The sequence below is a fragment of the Balaenoptera ricei genome, chromosome 14, assembly GCF_028023285.1.
Source record: "Balaenoptera ricei isolate mBalRic1 chromosome 14, mBalRic1.hap2, whole genome shotgun sequence".
In the NCBI taxonomy this organism is placed as follows: domain Eukaryota; kingdom Metazoa; phylum Chordata; class Mammalia; order Artiodactyla; family Balaenopteridae; genus Balaenoptera; species Balaenoptera ricei.
The window spans coordinates 22,276,150-22,292,154 of record NC_082652.1 but is presented as its reverse complement, the minus strand read 5'-3'; the positions used below and the strand labels follow the sequence as shown (position 1 = coordinate 22,292,154).

General features: G+C 42.2%; 1 protein-coding gene across 2 annotated transcripts in view; it reads left to right on the top strand.

Annotated features, from left to right (window-relative positions):
- EWSR1 (EWS RNA binding protein 1) overlaps positions 1–15,719 on the top strand; it is a 28,793-nt gene extending 13,074 nt beyond the window's left edge. Inside the window, exons 6-17 of one of the 2 annotated variants that reach the window (XM_059895430.1) lie at positions 620–787; positions 2,896–3,107; positions 4,193–4,373; positions 7,150–7,184; positions 7,718–7,750; positions 8,074–8,192; positions 12,138–12,267; positions 13,101–13,223; positions 13,684–13,846; positions 14,265–14,362; positions 14,885–15,137; positions 15,322–15,719. In XM_059895430.1, the coding sequence (XP_059751413.1) occupies positions 620–787; positions 2,896–3,107; positions 4,193–4,373; positions 7,150–7,184; positions 7,718–7,750; positions 8,074–8,192; positions 12,138–12,267; positions 13,101–13,223; positions 13,684–13,846; positions 14,265–14,362; positions 14,885–15,137; positions 15,322–15,361 (1,555 nt within the window). In that variant the 3' untranslated portion in view covers positions 15,362–15,719. Of the gene's footprint in view, positions 1–619; positions 788–2,895; positions 3,108–4,192; positions 4,374–7,146; positions 7,185–7,717; positions 7,751–8,073; positions 8,193–12,137; positions 12,268–13,100; positions 13,224–13,683; positions 13,847–14,264; positions 14,363–14,884; positions 15,138–15,321 lie in introns of both variants that reach the window. The other variant, XM_059895429.1, reaches the window with a different exon arrangement.
- The last annotated feature ends 286 nt before the right edge of the window (positions 15,720–16,005 follow it).

Below are 16,005 nucleotides of genomic sequence, written 5' to 3'. Positions count from 1 at the left end.
GGAGTGTGTGTGTTTGTCTGTCTCCATCCCTGTGTGTGTCCCTGCCCTACTCTGGTATTTCCATTATGGAGACTGAGGCAGGGTTAGATTAATTTATGGCAGTTCAAGTTAGGAAATGTTTTTTTCAGGTCTGTTCTTAATAGATGAGAAACATAAAAAGAAACATAAACCCACAGATTGCCCAAACTTATAAATGCCATGGACTTATGTAAATGTTACTCTGACCCAGAATTTGCATTATTGTTAAAGTTTCTTGTTTGTCTTTAATGGTCCTTTTTGAGAAAAGGCATTTTCTTCCCGAACAAACCACCTCCCCTCCCACATCTCTTAAATGGGCAGCACAAAGTATTGTAACTGCCTTTTGTAGCTGCTGATATGGAATGAATGGAGCATGTAGATGTCTCTTCTGTGGATGAGATTAAGTCTCCCCCATCTTTAGTGTTGTCTTCCAGCAGAAACAGTTGGACTGACATTGGGTTTTGATGTAGTTCACTTTGCAAATGTATATATTTCCAAGCTCAATACTAACATTGCTTATTGCTCATAGATTGTAGAGTTCTTACCCAAGAGTTTTGTGGTTGAGAAAAAAGAAGTCTCACTTTTTTATTTCTCCTTTTAGACCGCAGGATGGTAACAAACCCGCTGAGACTAGTCAACCTCAATCTAGCACAGGGGGTTACAACCAGCCCAGCCTAGGATATGGACAGAGTAACTACAGTTATCCCCAGGTACCTGGGAGCTACCCCATGCAGCCAGTCACGGCACCACCATCCTATCCTCCTACCAGGTCAGTCTTCTCATTTCTTGTTCTTGTGGCCAGTGAGCTAGTAGAATAACAAAACAGATTTTTTTCAGGCTGACCAGCTTGCTTCTGCTTCCTCAGGTGGGCTACGTTATCTTACTCTCCCAGTGATAAGCCTGACCACATATTGTACATTAAAACCTCAGTCCTAAGTTCTGATAGCAGTGCCCGACAGTCAAAAACTCTTCTCTAAATACGTTTTTATCACTCTAGGTTTTTTCTTTTAATTTTTTTCTTTTAGTTTATTCAGATGAGAAACAATGAAAGCAGGTAAACAGAACCATAGAAGCCACATTCTCCGATGCATTTGAGCTGGGTAAAGTGCAGGGCATTATTTTTTCGAAAAAAGAAAGTTCACCTTAATCATTTTATATTTAAAGGTTCATTCATGCACCAGGCTTTTTTTTTTTTTTAAATACATTTATTTATTTATTTATGGCCGCATTGGGTCTTCGTTGCTGCGTGCGGGCTTTCTCTAGTTGCAGCGAGTGAGGGCCACTCTTCGTTGCGGTGCGTGGGCTTCTCATTGCAGTGGCTTCTATTGTTGCAGAGCACGGGCTCAAGGCGTGCAGGCTTCAGTAGTTGTGGCACACAGGCTCAGTAGTTGTGGCTCGTGGGCTCTAGAGCGCAGGCTCAGTAGTTGTGGAGCACGGGCTTAGTTGCTCCATGACATGTGGGATCTTCCCGGACCAGGGATCAAACCTGTGTCCCCTGCATTGGCAGGCAGACTCCTAACCACTGGGCCACCAGGGAAGTCCATGCACCAGCCTTTTAACGGTTAGGCCAAGGCCCCTCCTTTTGACTAAGACTTTACTTGTTCTGTATTTTGTCGTACATTAACCACACCAGCAGCTACAATGTCCAGTTTTGGTTTCTTTAAAGTAGAGGAAGAACTGCAAGTTCTCACATTTAATTTGATGCAAGTTTTCAAATGAATTGTCTGAATTGTGTCCTAAAGTGTTAACTTAGTTTTGGTAGAATTAACAGTTCCCCTTTTTGTACTCATTTCATTGGTTTATACATTAAAGTACAGCAGACATGAGCAGGCTTATGAGCAAATACAGCTGACTGGTAAGTGTCTCTGTTCAGCTTGGAGCAGCAGTGGGCAGGGCTCTAGCAGTTCTTCCACAGGGCCCACCCACAGCTGTCATGCTGAGAGCACTTAATCTGGCTAGTGGAATAGGTGCACTTGGTGTGAAGAGAGGCCTTTGAATACTTAACAGCTGTGGTGAGGGAGGTGGTGATACTTAAAATTGTTGTTCTTAGAATTATAATTGTAAAATGTGTTGTCTTTTTGGTTTTTCATTATCATGGTTCATCCAGAGTTTAATACCAGTTCTTTCAAGCTTTATTTCTGTGTAAGAATGTATCTTTGTTTAGTTTCCCTGCCCTGTAGTTGACATGTGTGAAGATGAATATCAATGTAATAACTCATCTTTCATACAACGCCTTGATACTGACATTTCCTTGTCCATCTTTTCTTTATTAATGCCCAGATTTTGTAGATGATCAGGCATGTCTGAAAGTTTGAAACTGTATACATACCAAAGCAATTTGAAACTTAGACTTATCCTCAAGAGAAAAATGGCCAAACACACACCAAGTGGCCTTTTAGCTTCAGAAAAATTGTCATCACTCAAGGGAATTATTGGAGGCAGCCTTAGAACTGAATACCGCACTTAACTGCCTCATTTTTCTCAGTGCCTTTTTGCTGGGGCAACCTTCCCTGGCAGCACATCTGCCTATTTTTCCCTTAATACAGGAAGCACCTAAACTCCCAAATTTGCCTTGAATTTGGTTGAGAATAACTATTGTTTTAATGAGGGTGGGGGTAAAGGAGACGCTCTAGGGTTGTACATTTTATAGATGGGTTGTTTTTAATAATATCCTCTCCCTTCCATTCAGAGCTTTATTCTGAATACAAAAATACTTGCTTATTTTAAATTCATTGTATGTTAATATGTAGAAAGTAACTGCATTTTAAAGGATTTCTATGCCATGTACTATTAATGTCTCATGTTTAGGGGACTAGAAGAAATAACAAGTCTCTCCTTTCTAACAAGCTCTTTTTTTTTTTTTTTTTTTACTTTCAGCTATTCTTCTACACAGCCGACTAGTTATGATCAGAGCAGTTACTCCCAGCAGAACACCTATGGGCAGCCGAGCAGCTATGGACAACAGAGTAGCTATGGTCAACAAAGCAGCTATGGGCAGCAGCCGCCCACTAGTTACCCCCCCCAAACTGGATCCTACAGCCAGGCTCCAAGTCAATATAGCCAACAGAGCAGCAGCTACGGGCAGCAGAGTGAGTTGCTAAGAGAGAAAACCAAATAAGAATGGTTATGTTTGGAGTTTCTGAAATGGGGAAATGCTCTTTACTGTTGTGTACTTTTGAACTCCAGGATGCATCTTGAAGGTATCATATCCTGGCTAATATCCTGGCTTTTCTCCAATTTAATTGTTATTAGTATGCCTTACAAGAAAAGAGAGTTTGTAACTGACCAGAGAAAACGTTGTAGACTGCCAGCCCTGCTCTCTTTGGGGAGGTTATATGCAGTGAGTGAAGCCAGCATTTCTTATGGCCTGCCCACCCCAGCTTATTAAGAGAGAGTGAGCAGGTAGCTATTGAAGACTACTGCAATTTTGATAGTTAACAAAATGCTATGTTTTGTTTTTGTTTACATTCATAAAACAAACCAAAAAAAGTTTCACAGAATGCTTACAGTTTTATGTGGAAAAGCAACCAAAAACTCAAAAAACTGTCTTCACAGTTTGATCTCTACCTGGATTGTTGTTGTCTTTTAACTAAATTCCATTCTGAGTATGTCTCATTATGACAATGAGATGAGTAGTGCTACTTGATGGAGACTACCCCTTAGCAACCCCCAAGAAACCTGGCTCCATTTTTGTTTCTTGAGTGTGGTTTAAAGAAGCAACTTTTTTTTTTTTTTTTTTAAACAATTACATGCATGTAACTTACACCGACTTTTTTTTTTTTAATTGATTAATTAATTTATTTTTGGCTGTGTTGGGTCTTCGTTTCTGTGCGAAGGCTTTCTCTAGTTGTGGCAAGCGGGGGCCACTCTTAAGAAGCAACTTTTTAAAGACATCTTAGGATACAGAACCCTGTAAACTGTTGACCAGAGTCCTTTTTTTGTTTGGGAGTGGTCTATTCTAGACGAACTATATGAGGTTACTTCAGCCTTAATGAGCCAGCTGTTCTTGTTGAACTTTAAAAAGCCCGCTGATCAGGGGTGCTTAATCAGGTCTAAAGAAGATGGTACCTTGGTTTGTGCCTTGCAGTTGAGAATTCTATGATTCCAGGAGAAAGTACAACAGGCAGTGGTGTAAATGCTGGTCCACGGCTTACAGATGTGACTCTTTCCTCAGGTTCATTCCGACAGGACCACCCCAGTAGCATGGGTGTTTATGGGCAGGAGTCTGGAGGATTTTCCGGACCAGGAGAGAACCGGAGCATGAGTGGCCCTGATAACCGGGGCAGGGGAAGAGGGGGATTTGATCGTGGAGGCATGAGCAGAGGTGGGCGGGGAGGAGGACGCGGTGGAATGGGGTAAGAGCAAACCTTTTCTCCTTTTACCTAATTTTGTTTCATCCATAGGATTTTCAATGGCAAGAAGGGACTGAAAGACATAAGAAATTTATTTCTGCATTTCCATGGATAATCTGATGAGCCCAAGCCATCTTCCAAAACATGGAAATGTCATCTCTGTGGCATATCTATAGAGGCAGTTTGCTTTTTTCAGTGCCAATCTGCTTGGTTGGGATGGGGAGAACAAAGAATGGTTTTGAAACTAGAGCTTTCAGTTCCCTTCATGGTTTCCAGAGGTCAAAAGCCTCTGTGGGTAATAGACTTGGGATGGAACACACACAACTCTTATAACAACCCTAGGTATTTAACTAATTGCTTCTGAATGGTTGTCTTGAAATACCTGGTATATATACTGCAAAAAAGGAATGCAGCTGTCTTCCACAATGTTTGTCCCCAACTTCTTTTTGTACTCGGAACTGTTGAACATAATGATGAAGATCTTGGTCCCATAACCCTTGAACTATGGCCTGAGGTGCACCTGGTACACAAGAAGTCCAATAGCTTTTTGAAGAGTAATGTATATAATTATGGGATCACTCTTCCCATTGGAGATTTTGAGAAGTCTAAATCGGTTTGACCATTTTAATTTATGGCACAATCTGGTTTAGAAAACTTTGTTTAGATCAGTAACATAACCCTGCTACTTGTGCCTGCCCTTCCCCTCCCTTCTCCCATACCCTCTTCCCTTTCTGGTGTCTATACTTTGATGAAGGTGAGGTATAATGTTGGTTAACATAATCCAGAAGGCTTAGTTCTGTGTGTGTTCTGTCCCTATATAAATAGTTAAAAAGTTATGCAGAATGTTAATGTAAGTATAAATTGGATTTGGTGCCACTGTAGGTTCAAGGAAAAACTGAATAGAATTTCTTTAGAAATGTAGTTCAAGATTAAATACATTAAAAAGTTGGTCTTTATTTTTTACATTAGCAGTCTGTTTACTATTGAACAATACTGGTTTAAAATACTGTTTTGCATATTCTGCATAACTTAAAAAGTCTTCGGTGAAATCTTTATTGGAAGAAAGTCATTTTACAAGATGCAAAAACTTATGAATAATTTGGTATAAAGTAAAATTAATATTCTGATTTGAAGAGTGTCATTCCATTATAAAGGTTTCACCTTCTCTATGGATGTTTTAAGTAGATGTAGACACTTAAAATCACTATCATCACGTTTCCAATCACCTAGAATCCTTAGTATTTTTTGATTGCAAAACCAATTTCAAGTTTATTCATTTTAATTCTCCAGAAGTAATAATTCTACTAATTTTGCTAGACTTTGCTAGTAGAGGGGTTCCCTCTTTCTGGGTGAGAAGTCTCTCCTGAAGCCATAGAAAACATCATGGCTTTCCTCATAGGTTTTTCAACAGACTGTGAAGCAGTCGGTTGGATCCTTTGGGGACAGGACAAGGGCTTTCCCCTCTCCCCTCTTTTTTATTGTGGTGTGGTGATGGTTTTCAGTGTCTTCTGCAGGTAAGGCACTCAATGTTGTTAACATGCCCTTTTTCATTGCCTCAGTATTTTGATATTTTCGTTGGCTGTTAAACGTGGAAACTTTTTAACATGCTTTGTCGCATTTATATGCTACAGGTTACAAAGTGAGAGCCTTGTATACACTTCAATACTTAAAAAGTACCCGTACTCAGTACTCAGCCGGCAGCATAATGAAAAGTGGGACTAGACACGGTGTCCATATGGAGAGGAAAAATATACATAGAATATTTTTAACAAAATGTATTCATTGTATAAATGGAATCCTTCTGTAACTTTGGTAACTGCATACTTGTTGTTTGGTAATGAACCAGAGGAGGTATAATACTCTAGAATTGTGTAACATTAAAGTGTAAACTTTTGTGTTTAAAGAGAGAGAACATTTTATGGTGTGTACTTTTAAAAAGGAAACAAAGCTGCATGCAACAGCTTGAAATTGTATATTCAGGTATTAAAGGTGCAATACTGGTTAGAAAAAGCTCAGGGCCTCCCACTGAGGAGCTGCCTTTATTTAATTTTTTAAAAAACAAAAAGGCCCAATTCATATTTCTTCCCCCTTTAAGATGTGTAAGGCGGTGATTTTATACTGCCATTGTCATTGTTTTCAACTGATATGTCTATAAAGTTGCACCCCCAGTCCGTGGAGCCTTGGTATTTGTTGTAAATTCTCCTTTCACAGCGATTGTTAAACCCATTAGTGCCCTGAAATGTATGGCTTTATGCTGAAGATCGGCTGGATGTGTCCTCTGGTGTGTGTTGTAGGCCTTTACTTTGGTGTCTCCTGCTTTATTATACTGTGACTTGTTAGGAAGCCCGGGGCCTCACTTGACTCTCCCCTGGGAGAGGTTGAGGGTGCACCTTTATGAACATGAAAAGATTCATCACAGCAGTTACCCCAGCTTGCTACTTCTCTCCACACCAAGCTCTCCCTGTTTTTCAGCTGACGGGGTGGGTGTTTGGGATGTATTTTTTCCCCCAGTTTGCCAAGTATTGCACTATTAATACCAGCCCCCCGAAATGAAAGGAACCAACCACAGTGGTGTGTACAATCAGACGAGCAAGGTTGTATATAAAGGAAATTTGAGCGAGCTGCCCTGAAGAAAGGCATAGTGACAAGATGAGAGAGATGCATTGTTTGGAGATGTGTTTAGCCAGTGCCCTTCTTCCCCACGAGCCCCCCCAAGGCTCAGAGCGGTACTGGCTTTTAAAGGGAAAGGCCTTCATTTCTTCGTTTATCCCCCCAGCAGCGCTGGAGAGCGAGGTGGCTTCAATAAGCCTGGTGGTAAGTTTTTGAGTATTACCATGGATAGTGTTTAAAAAAAATACCGTCAGTTTTTAGAAAACTATAATTTTATATTAGTTTCATAAGCGGTTTAAAAATGATCTATACAAAAGAGACTAATGGGTACTGCCGGCATTGTCTTAGGGGTAATAAGGTTAACCTATGGTTACAAAACGAAGGGTAACTTGAAGTATTGAGCAGCTGCTTCTGTAATATGGGGGAGAATACAGTTTTAAAATTTGGTTTATTTGGAGGAAAAAATTTGACTTAAATTTAACACTAATTTGGCACATAAGCATTGAGAGTGTATTTGGTTAATGGTTTAAAAGCAAACCAGCAAAGAAAAAGCAAACCCTAGCAAACCTTTCACAAATGTTAAAGGGGCACTGCTCCATTTTAGCAGTGCGGGTCATTTTGAATTTAATGAAGCCCCATCAAATGGTGGTGTAGTAGATAGCTATGTGTGTTTGTAAGGTTTGTAGCTTGCAAGACGTGCACTAACAGTATTTTATATGATCTTTCCTGGTTGGCAGGACCCATGGACGAAGGACCAGATCTTGATTTAGGTAATTCCGAATTCCTGATTTTTATATTGTGCTTTATAAATGAATAGCACAGAAGCAAGTGCGTGTTGGGGTTCAACAGCCTGGTAAATCAATGGGATACTCTTGCTGTCAAGAGCAGTTTGGGGCTTCCTTTATCATGAGTGACTACTCATAACCACCTTAAATAAAAATAAACTAAACCAAGAGTTCCATGTCATTCTTACTGGTAGGGTTGGTAGTTCTCTTAGCTTTGTGATGAATACCAGTGGGCAGTAGTGACCATTGGTTAATAAGCCCTTATGGATACATGACAATAACTCCCTTTGTCTACTTTTCTCTGGAAGGCCCACCTGTAGATCCAGATGAAGACTGTGACAACAGTGCAATTTATGTGCAAGGATTAAGTGACAATGTGACTCTAGATGATCTGGCAGACTTCTTTAAGCAGTGTGGAGTTGTCAAGGTAAGTAAAAGCGTGACCATGTGATTTGGCAGATCTTTCAACCACAGAGCATTTTAAAGAGAATTGACTTGAGAGTTTCTGAAGTTGCTTGACTTTCCCTTCTGGACTGTCCATATTGTGGTTTGCTCCTTAAAATACAAAAAGCAAAAAACAAAAATTTTTTATAGAAAAGAAAAGCTAAACATGATTAAGCATACTTGATAACTCAGGGTCATTTTTATAATTATCATGTTAATTGTAAGACTACTTAACATGAACATTACTTATTGTGAGATATAGAATATGACATAGTTTTAAAAATAATGAACACTTACGTATCCATATCCCAGCATAGGAAGTACGGCTTTATGAGTACCTTTGAAGTACCTGGTATATGTCTTCCCTTCCCAGTTTTACCCCTTCTCTCAACTCCCATCCTGAAATTTATCATTCCCTTTCTTTACTTTATAGATGTGTCCTCAGTAATATTTTGTTTTACATAATTTTGAAGAGTATTTATTAAACACTACTGTAAGGCAGTATACTGGGAACAAACAGATAAGAACCCTTGGAGTTTACATATAGTGGGGAACATACTGTAAAAAGGAATATAGTTGTGCTATGTTCAGTGATCGTGATTGTTAGGGAGGAAAACAAATACAGCAAGATAGAACAGGGATAAAATGAGGAACAGAGCCACTAGGAGCAGGGAAATAATTTCAGAATAGTGGAGGGGATAGTGAGGCAGGAGCTTGCCTGGCAAACTCAAAAGAAGCTAGTGTGGCTAGAACGGTTTGGTCTGAGCTGCTGTAATGGTGGTGGGGTTATTAATTAGATGAGGAAAACTAAGAGAAACTGGGATTTTGAAAAGTGTGGGGGGGTCCCTAGGTCAAAATTTCAAAAGTCTGGGCATCTTGTATTTCATTCATAAATATATCACAAGTTATTCGTAAATTCTCTTAACAGGCTGCTTCTAACTTTTTAGTTTATAAGCCATGCTCCATTGAATGTCCTTGTACCTATCTCCTGGTGTGCTAGTTTCTCTATTGTGTATATAGTTGATTCTTGTTATTCATGGTAGTTAAGTTCTATAAAATCACTATAAACACTGAATTAGTGAATGCTGAGCCACTGTCCCTGGGGGAAGTATGTACACATATACACATACACATCTCACATATATTATAATCATAAATTCTTAAAAAATTCATCCTGATAGATCCTACTCACTTTATTTTACAAAGAAAAAAAGATTCAGAAATGAGACTTGCCCAAGTTGGTATTCCTATTCATCCATTTAGTCCCAGAGCCAGAACTTCTTACAGAACACTGCCCCATCCTCCCGGTCTCTGTCCTCTGGTCATTTCTAGAGAGAGCTAGAACGAGAGGGGAGAGCGTCATCTTGTTCCTTCTCAGCTGGGAACATGTGCATCTGGCAACATGTGTTTCACGCTCTGTGCATGTCTGCAAGTAACCACAAAAAGTGCCACAAGTATTGATTTTGGTAGGCAAAATACTGATGAGTAGGCAGATTTGCAAATCTGAACCCACAGATAATGAGAACCCACTATGCCCAGGTGTAGAACTGCTGGTTCTTACGATGTGTACAGTGTTTAACCTCAAAATAACTGTCTGGCTGACCAGCTTAGACTCCCACTGGCACTCTGACTGCACACCTGCCACACCCTCACTGGGAATCACCTTTTTTTTTAACTTTCACTAATCCGGTAGAAGAAAATGGAAATGTAATTTAATTTGCTTTTCCCTGATCATTAGTAATGTTATAATGGCACGCTATCTTCTTTGAAATGCCTGTTTGTGTTTTGTACGCATTTTTCATTGGGTTGTTTGTCCTTTGTTGATTTATTAGTGGTTCTTTATTGTCTGAATGCTGATTCTTGTCTTTGTTGCAAATACAGGTCTCCCAGCTTGTGGCTCACTTTTTTCTTTTTTTGGCCGTGCCACACAGCTTGCGGGATCCTAGTTCCCCGACCAGGGATTGAACCTGTGCCCTCAGCAGTGAAAGGGCAGAGTCCTAACCACTGGACCGCCAGGGAATTCCCTGTGGCCCACTTATTCACTTTTTTTTTGATGAGTAGAAGTTCTTAATTTTACTGTAGTTGAACTTAGAGGTCATTACCTTACGGGTTTGTGTATTTTTTTCCATTTGCAAGACCTTTTATTCCGCAACATCTTTTGAAAGAGCCATCTTCTCCCTGGTGGTATATAATGCTTTCACATAGAAAGTACACCTCTACCTGGAGCTGTTTCTTGGCTGTTTTGTATACTTGGTTAATTTGCGTGATCCTATGCTAGTAGCACTGCTAATTACTCTGCTCAATATTGATACCTAGTAAGGCAAATTCTTCCATTTTATTCTTTTTCTTCAGAAATGTTTTGTTGTTTACTCCTTGCTCTTCTATATATATACATATGTTTTAGAACCAGTTTATGAAGTTCCTTAAAAAAACCCAATTGGGGGAATTCCCTAGCCGTCCGGTGGTTAGGACTCCACACTTCCACTGCAGGGGGCACTCATTTGATCCCTAGTCAGGGAACTAAGATCCCATATGCTGTGCAGAGCGGCAAAAAAAAACACAAAAATCTATTGGATGTTTACTGAACCTGTAAGAATTTTATTTATTTATTTTGGCTGTATCGGGTCTTCATTGCTGCACGTGAGGGCTCAGTAGTTGTGGCACACGGGGTTAGTTGCTCCGTGGCATGTGGGATCTTCCTGGAGCAGGGATCGAACCCGTGTTCCCTGCATTGGCAGGCGGATTCTTAACCACTGCGGGGAAGTCACCGAATCTATAAGAATTTGAGGAGAATTGATATTTTTATAGTACTGAGTAGTTCCCCGCCCCCCACTCCCCATTAACATTGTATTTCTCCATTTATTAGGTCTTTGGTAAAGCCAATCTCCTTAAAAGTTTTGCAGATCTTTATTTTATTTTTAGATTTATTTTTTAGTTAATGGTCTATTTTGAACGGCATTTTCTGATTCAGCGATTTTGGTAAATCTTAAATCATATAAGGAGATTTCTCTCTACTTGTGATTTATATGTTGTTTATCTGGGTATGTGGGGTTTATTTGTAGTTAAGAAAGCAGTGTTTACTATCAAAGTTTTGTAAAATTAAAGATTTTAAACTGACATACCCCATCATTCATACCACTATTTCGCCACATTTCCTTTCAGTGTTTATGTGAAACATAGGTATCAGCATATATATATATATATATATATATATATATATATATGTATATAATTTATTTATAAATGCAGATAAGAGTTTGATCATATGCAAAAAACACATAAAGCCATATTCTTGTGCAGTGTGGCTCTTGAATTCAAGCCACTTGCATCTGGTGTTGAGCTGAAAAACTAGTCAGCTGTTCTGTCTCTGGAGGAAAAACTGGCTGTGTTGAACTTGAGATAATCAAGACTCCTTTTAGCACACTCACAGCCCTGTATGTTGTACTTAATGTTTCAGGGTAATTTTTACTTTATGTGATGTGTGTCTTATATGATGGCATCAAAGCCTGACTGAGTCCTAAGAGGTGGCTGCTCACTGGGTGCCTGTTAGTGTGACCCACAGGGTGCTGGGGCAGGTGCATGGACACAGGAAAAGGTGGCTGGGGAAGGAGTGGGACCTGTACTGTTCATATACACAATTTGGAACTTTGGTTTTATGATAAAACCTATTTTGGTTTTATGATGAAACACATCTAAGAGGAAAAGTCTTCTAAGTACAGAGTTGTGGTAGCTATTTAGGAAATAAGTTACCCATAATTCCACCACTCAGAGATAAACTATAACAACATCCTTCTGAATGTGTGTCTGGAAAATTTACTGCTTTTGACAGTTTAAAGAACTTGGATGGGGAAAAAAATTTCACATGGATTTTTTGCCCTGAAAACTAGTATATTCTGGTCACAGCTTAATTATGCTATTTTATGCCTAGATAAACAAGAGGACTGGACAACCCATGATCCATATCTATTTGGACAAGGAAACAGGAAAGCCCAAAGGCGATGCTACTGTATCCTATGAAGACCCGCCAACTGCCAAAACTGCTGTCGAGTGGTTTGATGGTAGGAACCCTAGGTCAACAAGCGTGTGCTCCTAGCCTTCTTAGCTCTGCCTCCTCTGGGGCACACAGAGGGTCTGGTAGCAAGTGTTGCCTGTGTCAGCTTGTGGGTTAAGAAAGGGTCTTGCTCTGATGTATTTAATTCTGGCTGCTAGAATGTTGTTCTCTTAAAGTGGTTCTAGGGACCAGGGACAGATAGGTTCTCCCTCTGTGTGGCTATAGGGCATGGCAGGAAGGAGGACCTCAAGAGCCAAAGGAGCAAGAAGACCCTCTTTCTTCTCCTGGAGGAGCACTGGATGGCTGCTGGGAAGTGCTTGTCGCGCTCCCCTCAGCCACGTGAGGGCCCGGGCACTGACCATGGGTTAAGAGATCCCTTACGTTCAGTCGTTGTTCAAAGCCTCATGCTAAAGTTGTCATTCTTGTCTAAGCACAGATGTCAGAGGTGCAGAAAGTCCCACAGACATCTCAGCCGTATACATTTGCATTTACATATATATGTGGCTTTGACATTGATGCTGGAATTTCACTTCACACAAAACCAACTTTAAAGTGTCAGAAAGTTCTGCCTCTCCTCTATTGGCCACTTCCTGCTCTACTTGTCCTTGCTTCTCACCCTATTTTTTGTTTTTCTGTTTGTTTCTTTTAAAGGCTTTTCTGGCCTTGCCTGTAAAAATCTTAGGGAACATCATGGGTGGGCACACTTGATGAAGCAGGAATGGTTGGTTTGATAATAGGGTGGGGTTGGTGAAAAAGGAGTCATCTAACCTTGCCTAGTCCCTCAAGGGGACTAAGAGTTGGAGGTTGGGAGTAATTGGCGTTCTGTTAATCTTGTTTCAGGGAAGGATTTTCAAGGGAGCAAACTTAAAGTTTCTCTTGCTCGGAAGAAGCCTCCAATGAACAGCATGCGGGGAGGAATGCCCCCCCGTGAGGGCAGAGGGATGCCGCCGCCGCTCCGAGGAGGTATTTTACTGGATACTGTCTCTGAGCTGTTTCTGTGTTGCTTTGGAAGTTTTTTAGTACACTTGTCTTTGAGGAACTTGGTTTCTAGAGTGAAGGCAAGCCCATTAGCAATACTGAAAAGGTGTGTAGAATCGATACTAGACTATTGGATGCTGATGGTAAAAGTTGGTGGGAGTAAAAGAAAAAGAAGAGGATGGGTGGGTTGATTGGTCAGGGAGGCTGGAATCCCCAGGGAACCACGCTGCCTGGGGTTTAGCCCTGGGCTGTTCTCTTCATCTGCCCTCCTCAAGTTGTTGTGGAGCTAACTGCAGTGACGACAGTGACTAGCCCTCGGGTCTGTGGGAAAGTATGGGCCAGGTGATGGGGCAGCGACAGCTGTGATCTCTGAGTCCCTTCATGAGACGTATGCCTGTAGCACATCTGGTGCTGCAAAGAGGTGGTTTATGCTTTCTTATTGCAGGTCCAGGAGGCCCAGGAGGTCCTGGAGGACCCATGGGTCGCATGGGAGGCCGTGGAGGAGACAGAGGAGGCTTCCCACCAAGAGGGCCCCGCGGTTCCCGAGGGAACCCGTCTGGAGGAGGAAACGTCCAGCACCGAGCTGGAGACTGGCAGTGCCCCAATCCGTATGTACTTCTCCGGGCACACTGACACTAGTGCAGTCTCCCTACATCTTGCCCCATTCCCATTCTGGAGAGGCCTGCTGGATTCTTTTCATCCGGAGGAGCGTAATGATGACCCTGATGGCTCTGCTGGGGGTGGCGGGGGTGGCCTAGTCGGTCCTTTACCGGCTGTTTTGGAGCCTTCGGGAGAAGGTCACAGTCCATTCGACTCAGGCCCACATGGTTGTACAGACACTTCGCTGGATCAAACTCTGGTGCTATGGTGTGTTGCTGCCTGAGGCTACGGCTCAAAAGCCGTTTTCTGTGGACTGATCCTCTTAGTGGTGTTGGACCCCGGGATTCAGTGATTATGGTGGTTTCTGCTCAGGTGGTGCCTTCACTTGTTCAATAAGTGATACTGTTGTTATGTAACTTTATGCAGGGGGTGTGGAAACCAGAACTTTGCGTGGAGAACAGAGTGCAACCAGTGTAAGGCCCCAAAGCCTGAAGGCTTCCTCCCACCACCTTTCCCACCCCCGGGTAGGTACCCTCAGCTTCTTGGCACTAAACCTCTTGTGTTAACTTGGTGGGCTTGGTAAACAAAATTCAGCTGCCCAGACCAGGTTGGTGATTTCAGCAAGTGCAGCCCTGGACACTGTGGCTCTTTAAGTTACACGGTTGACCCTTGAACAATGCGGGGGTTGGGGCGCCGGGCCTCTGTGCAGTCAAAAAAAATCCACTTAAAACTTTAGTCGGCCCTCCCTCCATATCTGTGGTTCCACATCCTCAGATTCTACCAACCTCAGATCATGTAGTACTGTAGTTTATATTTAGTGGAAAAAAAAATCGATGTATAAGTGGACCCATGCACCTCAAACCTGTTGTTCAAGGGTCACCTGTAGTTCCATCATCAGTTCTAAATTGTGACCCAGGTGTTCGGGTGAGTAAGTATCCGTTTCTGCTGTGGGGGAAGACAGCAGATCCTGAGGGGACCTCTGCATTCACCCATTCTCTCTGTCTTAGCACTGAGCTGGCCTCTCCTGTACTTTCCCTTACCTTTAGGCGGTGACCGTGGCAGAGGTGGCCCTGGTGGCATGCGGGGAGGAAGAGGTGGCCTCATGGATCGAGGTGGTCCTGGTGGAATGTTCAGAGGTGGCCGTGGTGGAGACAGAGGTGGCTTCCGTGGCACCCGGGGCATGGACCGCGGTGGCTTTGGTGGAGGAAGACGAGGTGGCCCTGGGGGACCCCCTGGACCTTTGATGGAACAGATGGGAGGAAGAAGAGGCGGGCGTGGAGGACCTGGAAAAATGGATAAGTATGTGGTGGTAGAATCAGCTGTGGAGCACAGGGCCCATTGGGCGGCAGGCCATTCCCACCTTTGGAGCAGGTCTCACCCGCTCTGTGCGAATGAGGCAGGAAGCTCAGCTCAGGGCTGTGGAAGGGCTTCCTTTCCTCTCTCCATTTTAACACATTGCCCCTTTTTCCTTTTTGCCGTGCAGAGGCGAGCACCGTCAGGAACGCAGAGACCGGCCCTACTAGACGCAGAGACCCCGCAGAGCTGCATTGACTACCAGATTTATTTTTTAAACCAGAAAATGTTTTAAATTTATAATTCCATATTTATAATGTTGGCCACAACATTATGATTATTCCTGTCTGTACTTTAGTATTTTTCACCATTTGTGAAGAAACATTAAAACAAGTTAAATGGTAGTGTGCCGAGTTTTTCTTTTCCTTCTTTTAAAGATGGTTGTTTAACTAACTAAGACTAAACAATGGGAATCCCTTGTGAGCATGCTCAGTTATCATTGTGGAGAACCAAGAGGGCCTCTCTGTAACAGTGTTCATGGTTGTGATGTTTTTTTTTTTAAATAAAATTCCAAATGTTTATAAACCATCATCCTTCTCGGCCTCTGTTCTGCAGCCACTGCACATCTACTTGGAGCATGCCCCCAACCCCCCAGATCACAGCTCATTCAAGCGTCATGTGTGAGGAAATCTGAACGGTCAAGATGTGACAGTGCGGTGTTGGTCACGGTGCTGCTGGCAAGGAAAGGGGGTTTGAGTGTCACTTTGACCCTGAGCCGTGTCTCAAGGGGACGTCATAGCCCAGGTCTGTCGGATTTGCAGTGGGGGGCACTGTGTTGGGGATCCGTGGCTGGGAGCCCTCTGAGGGAGCTTTG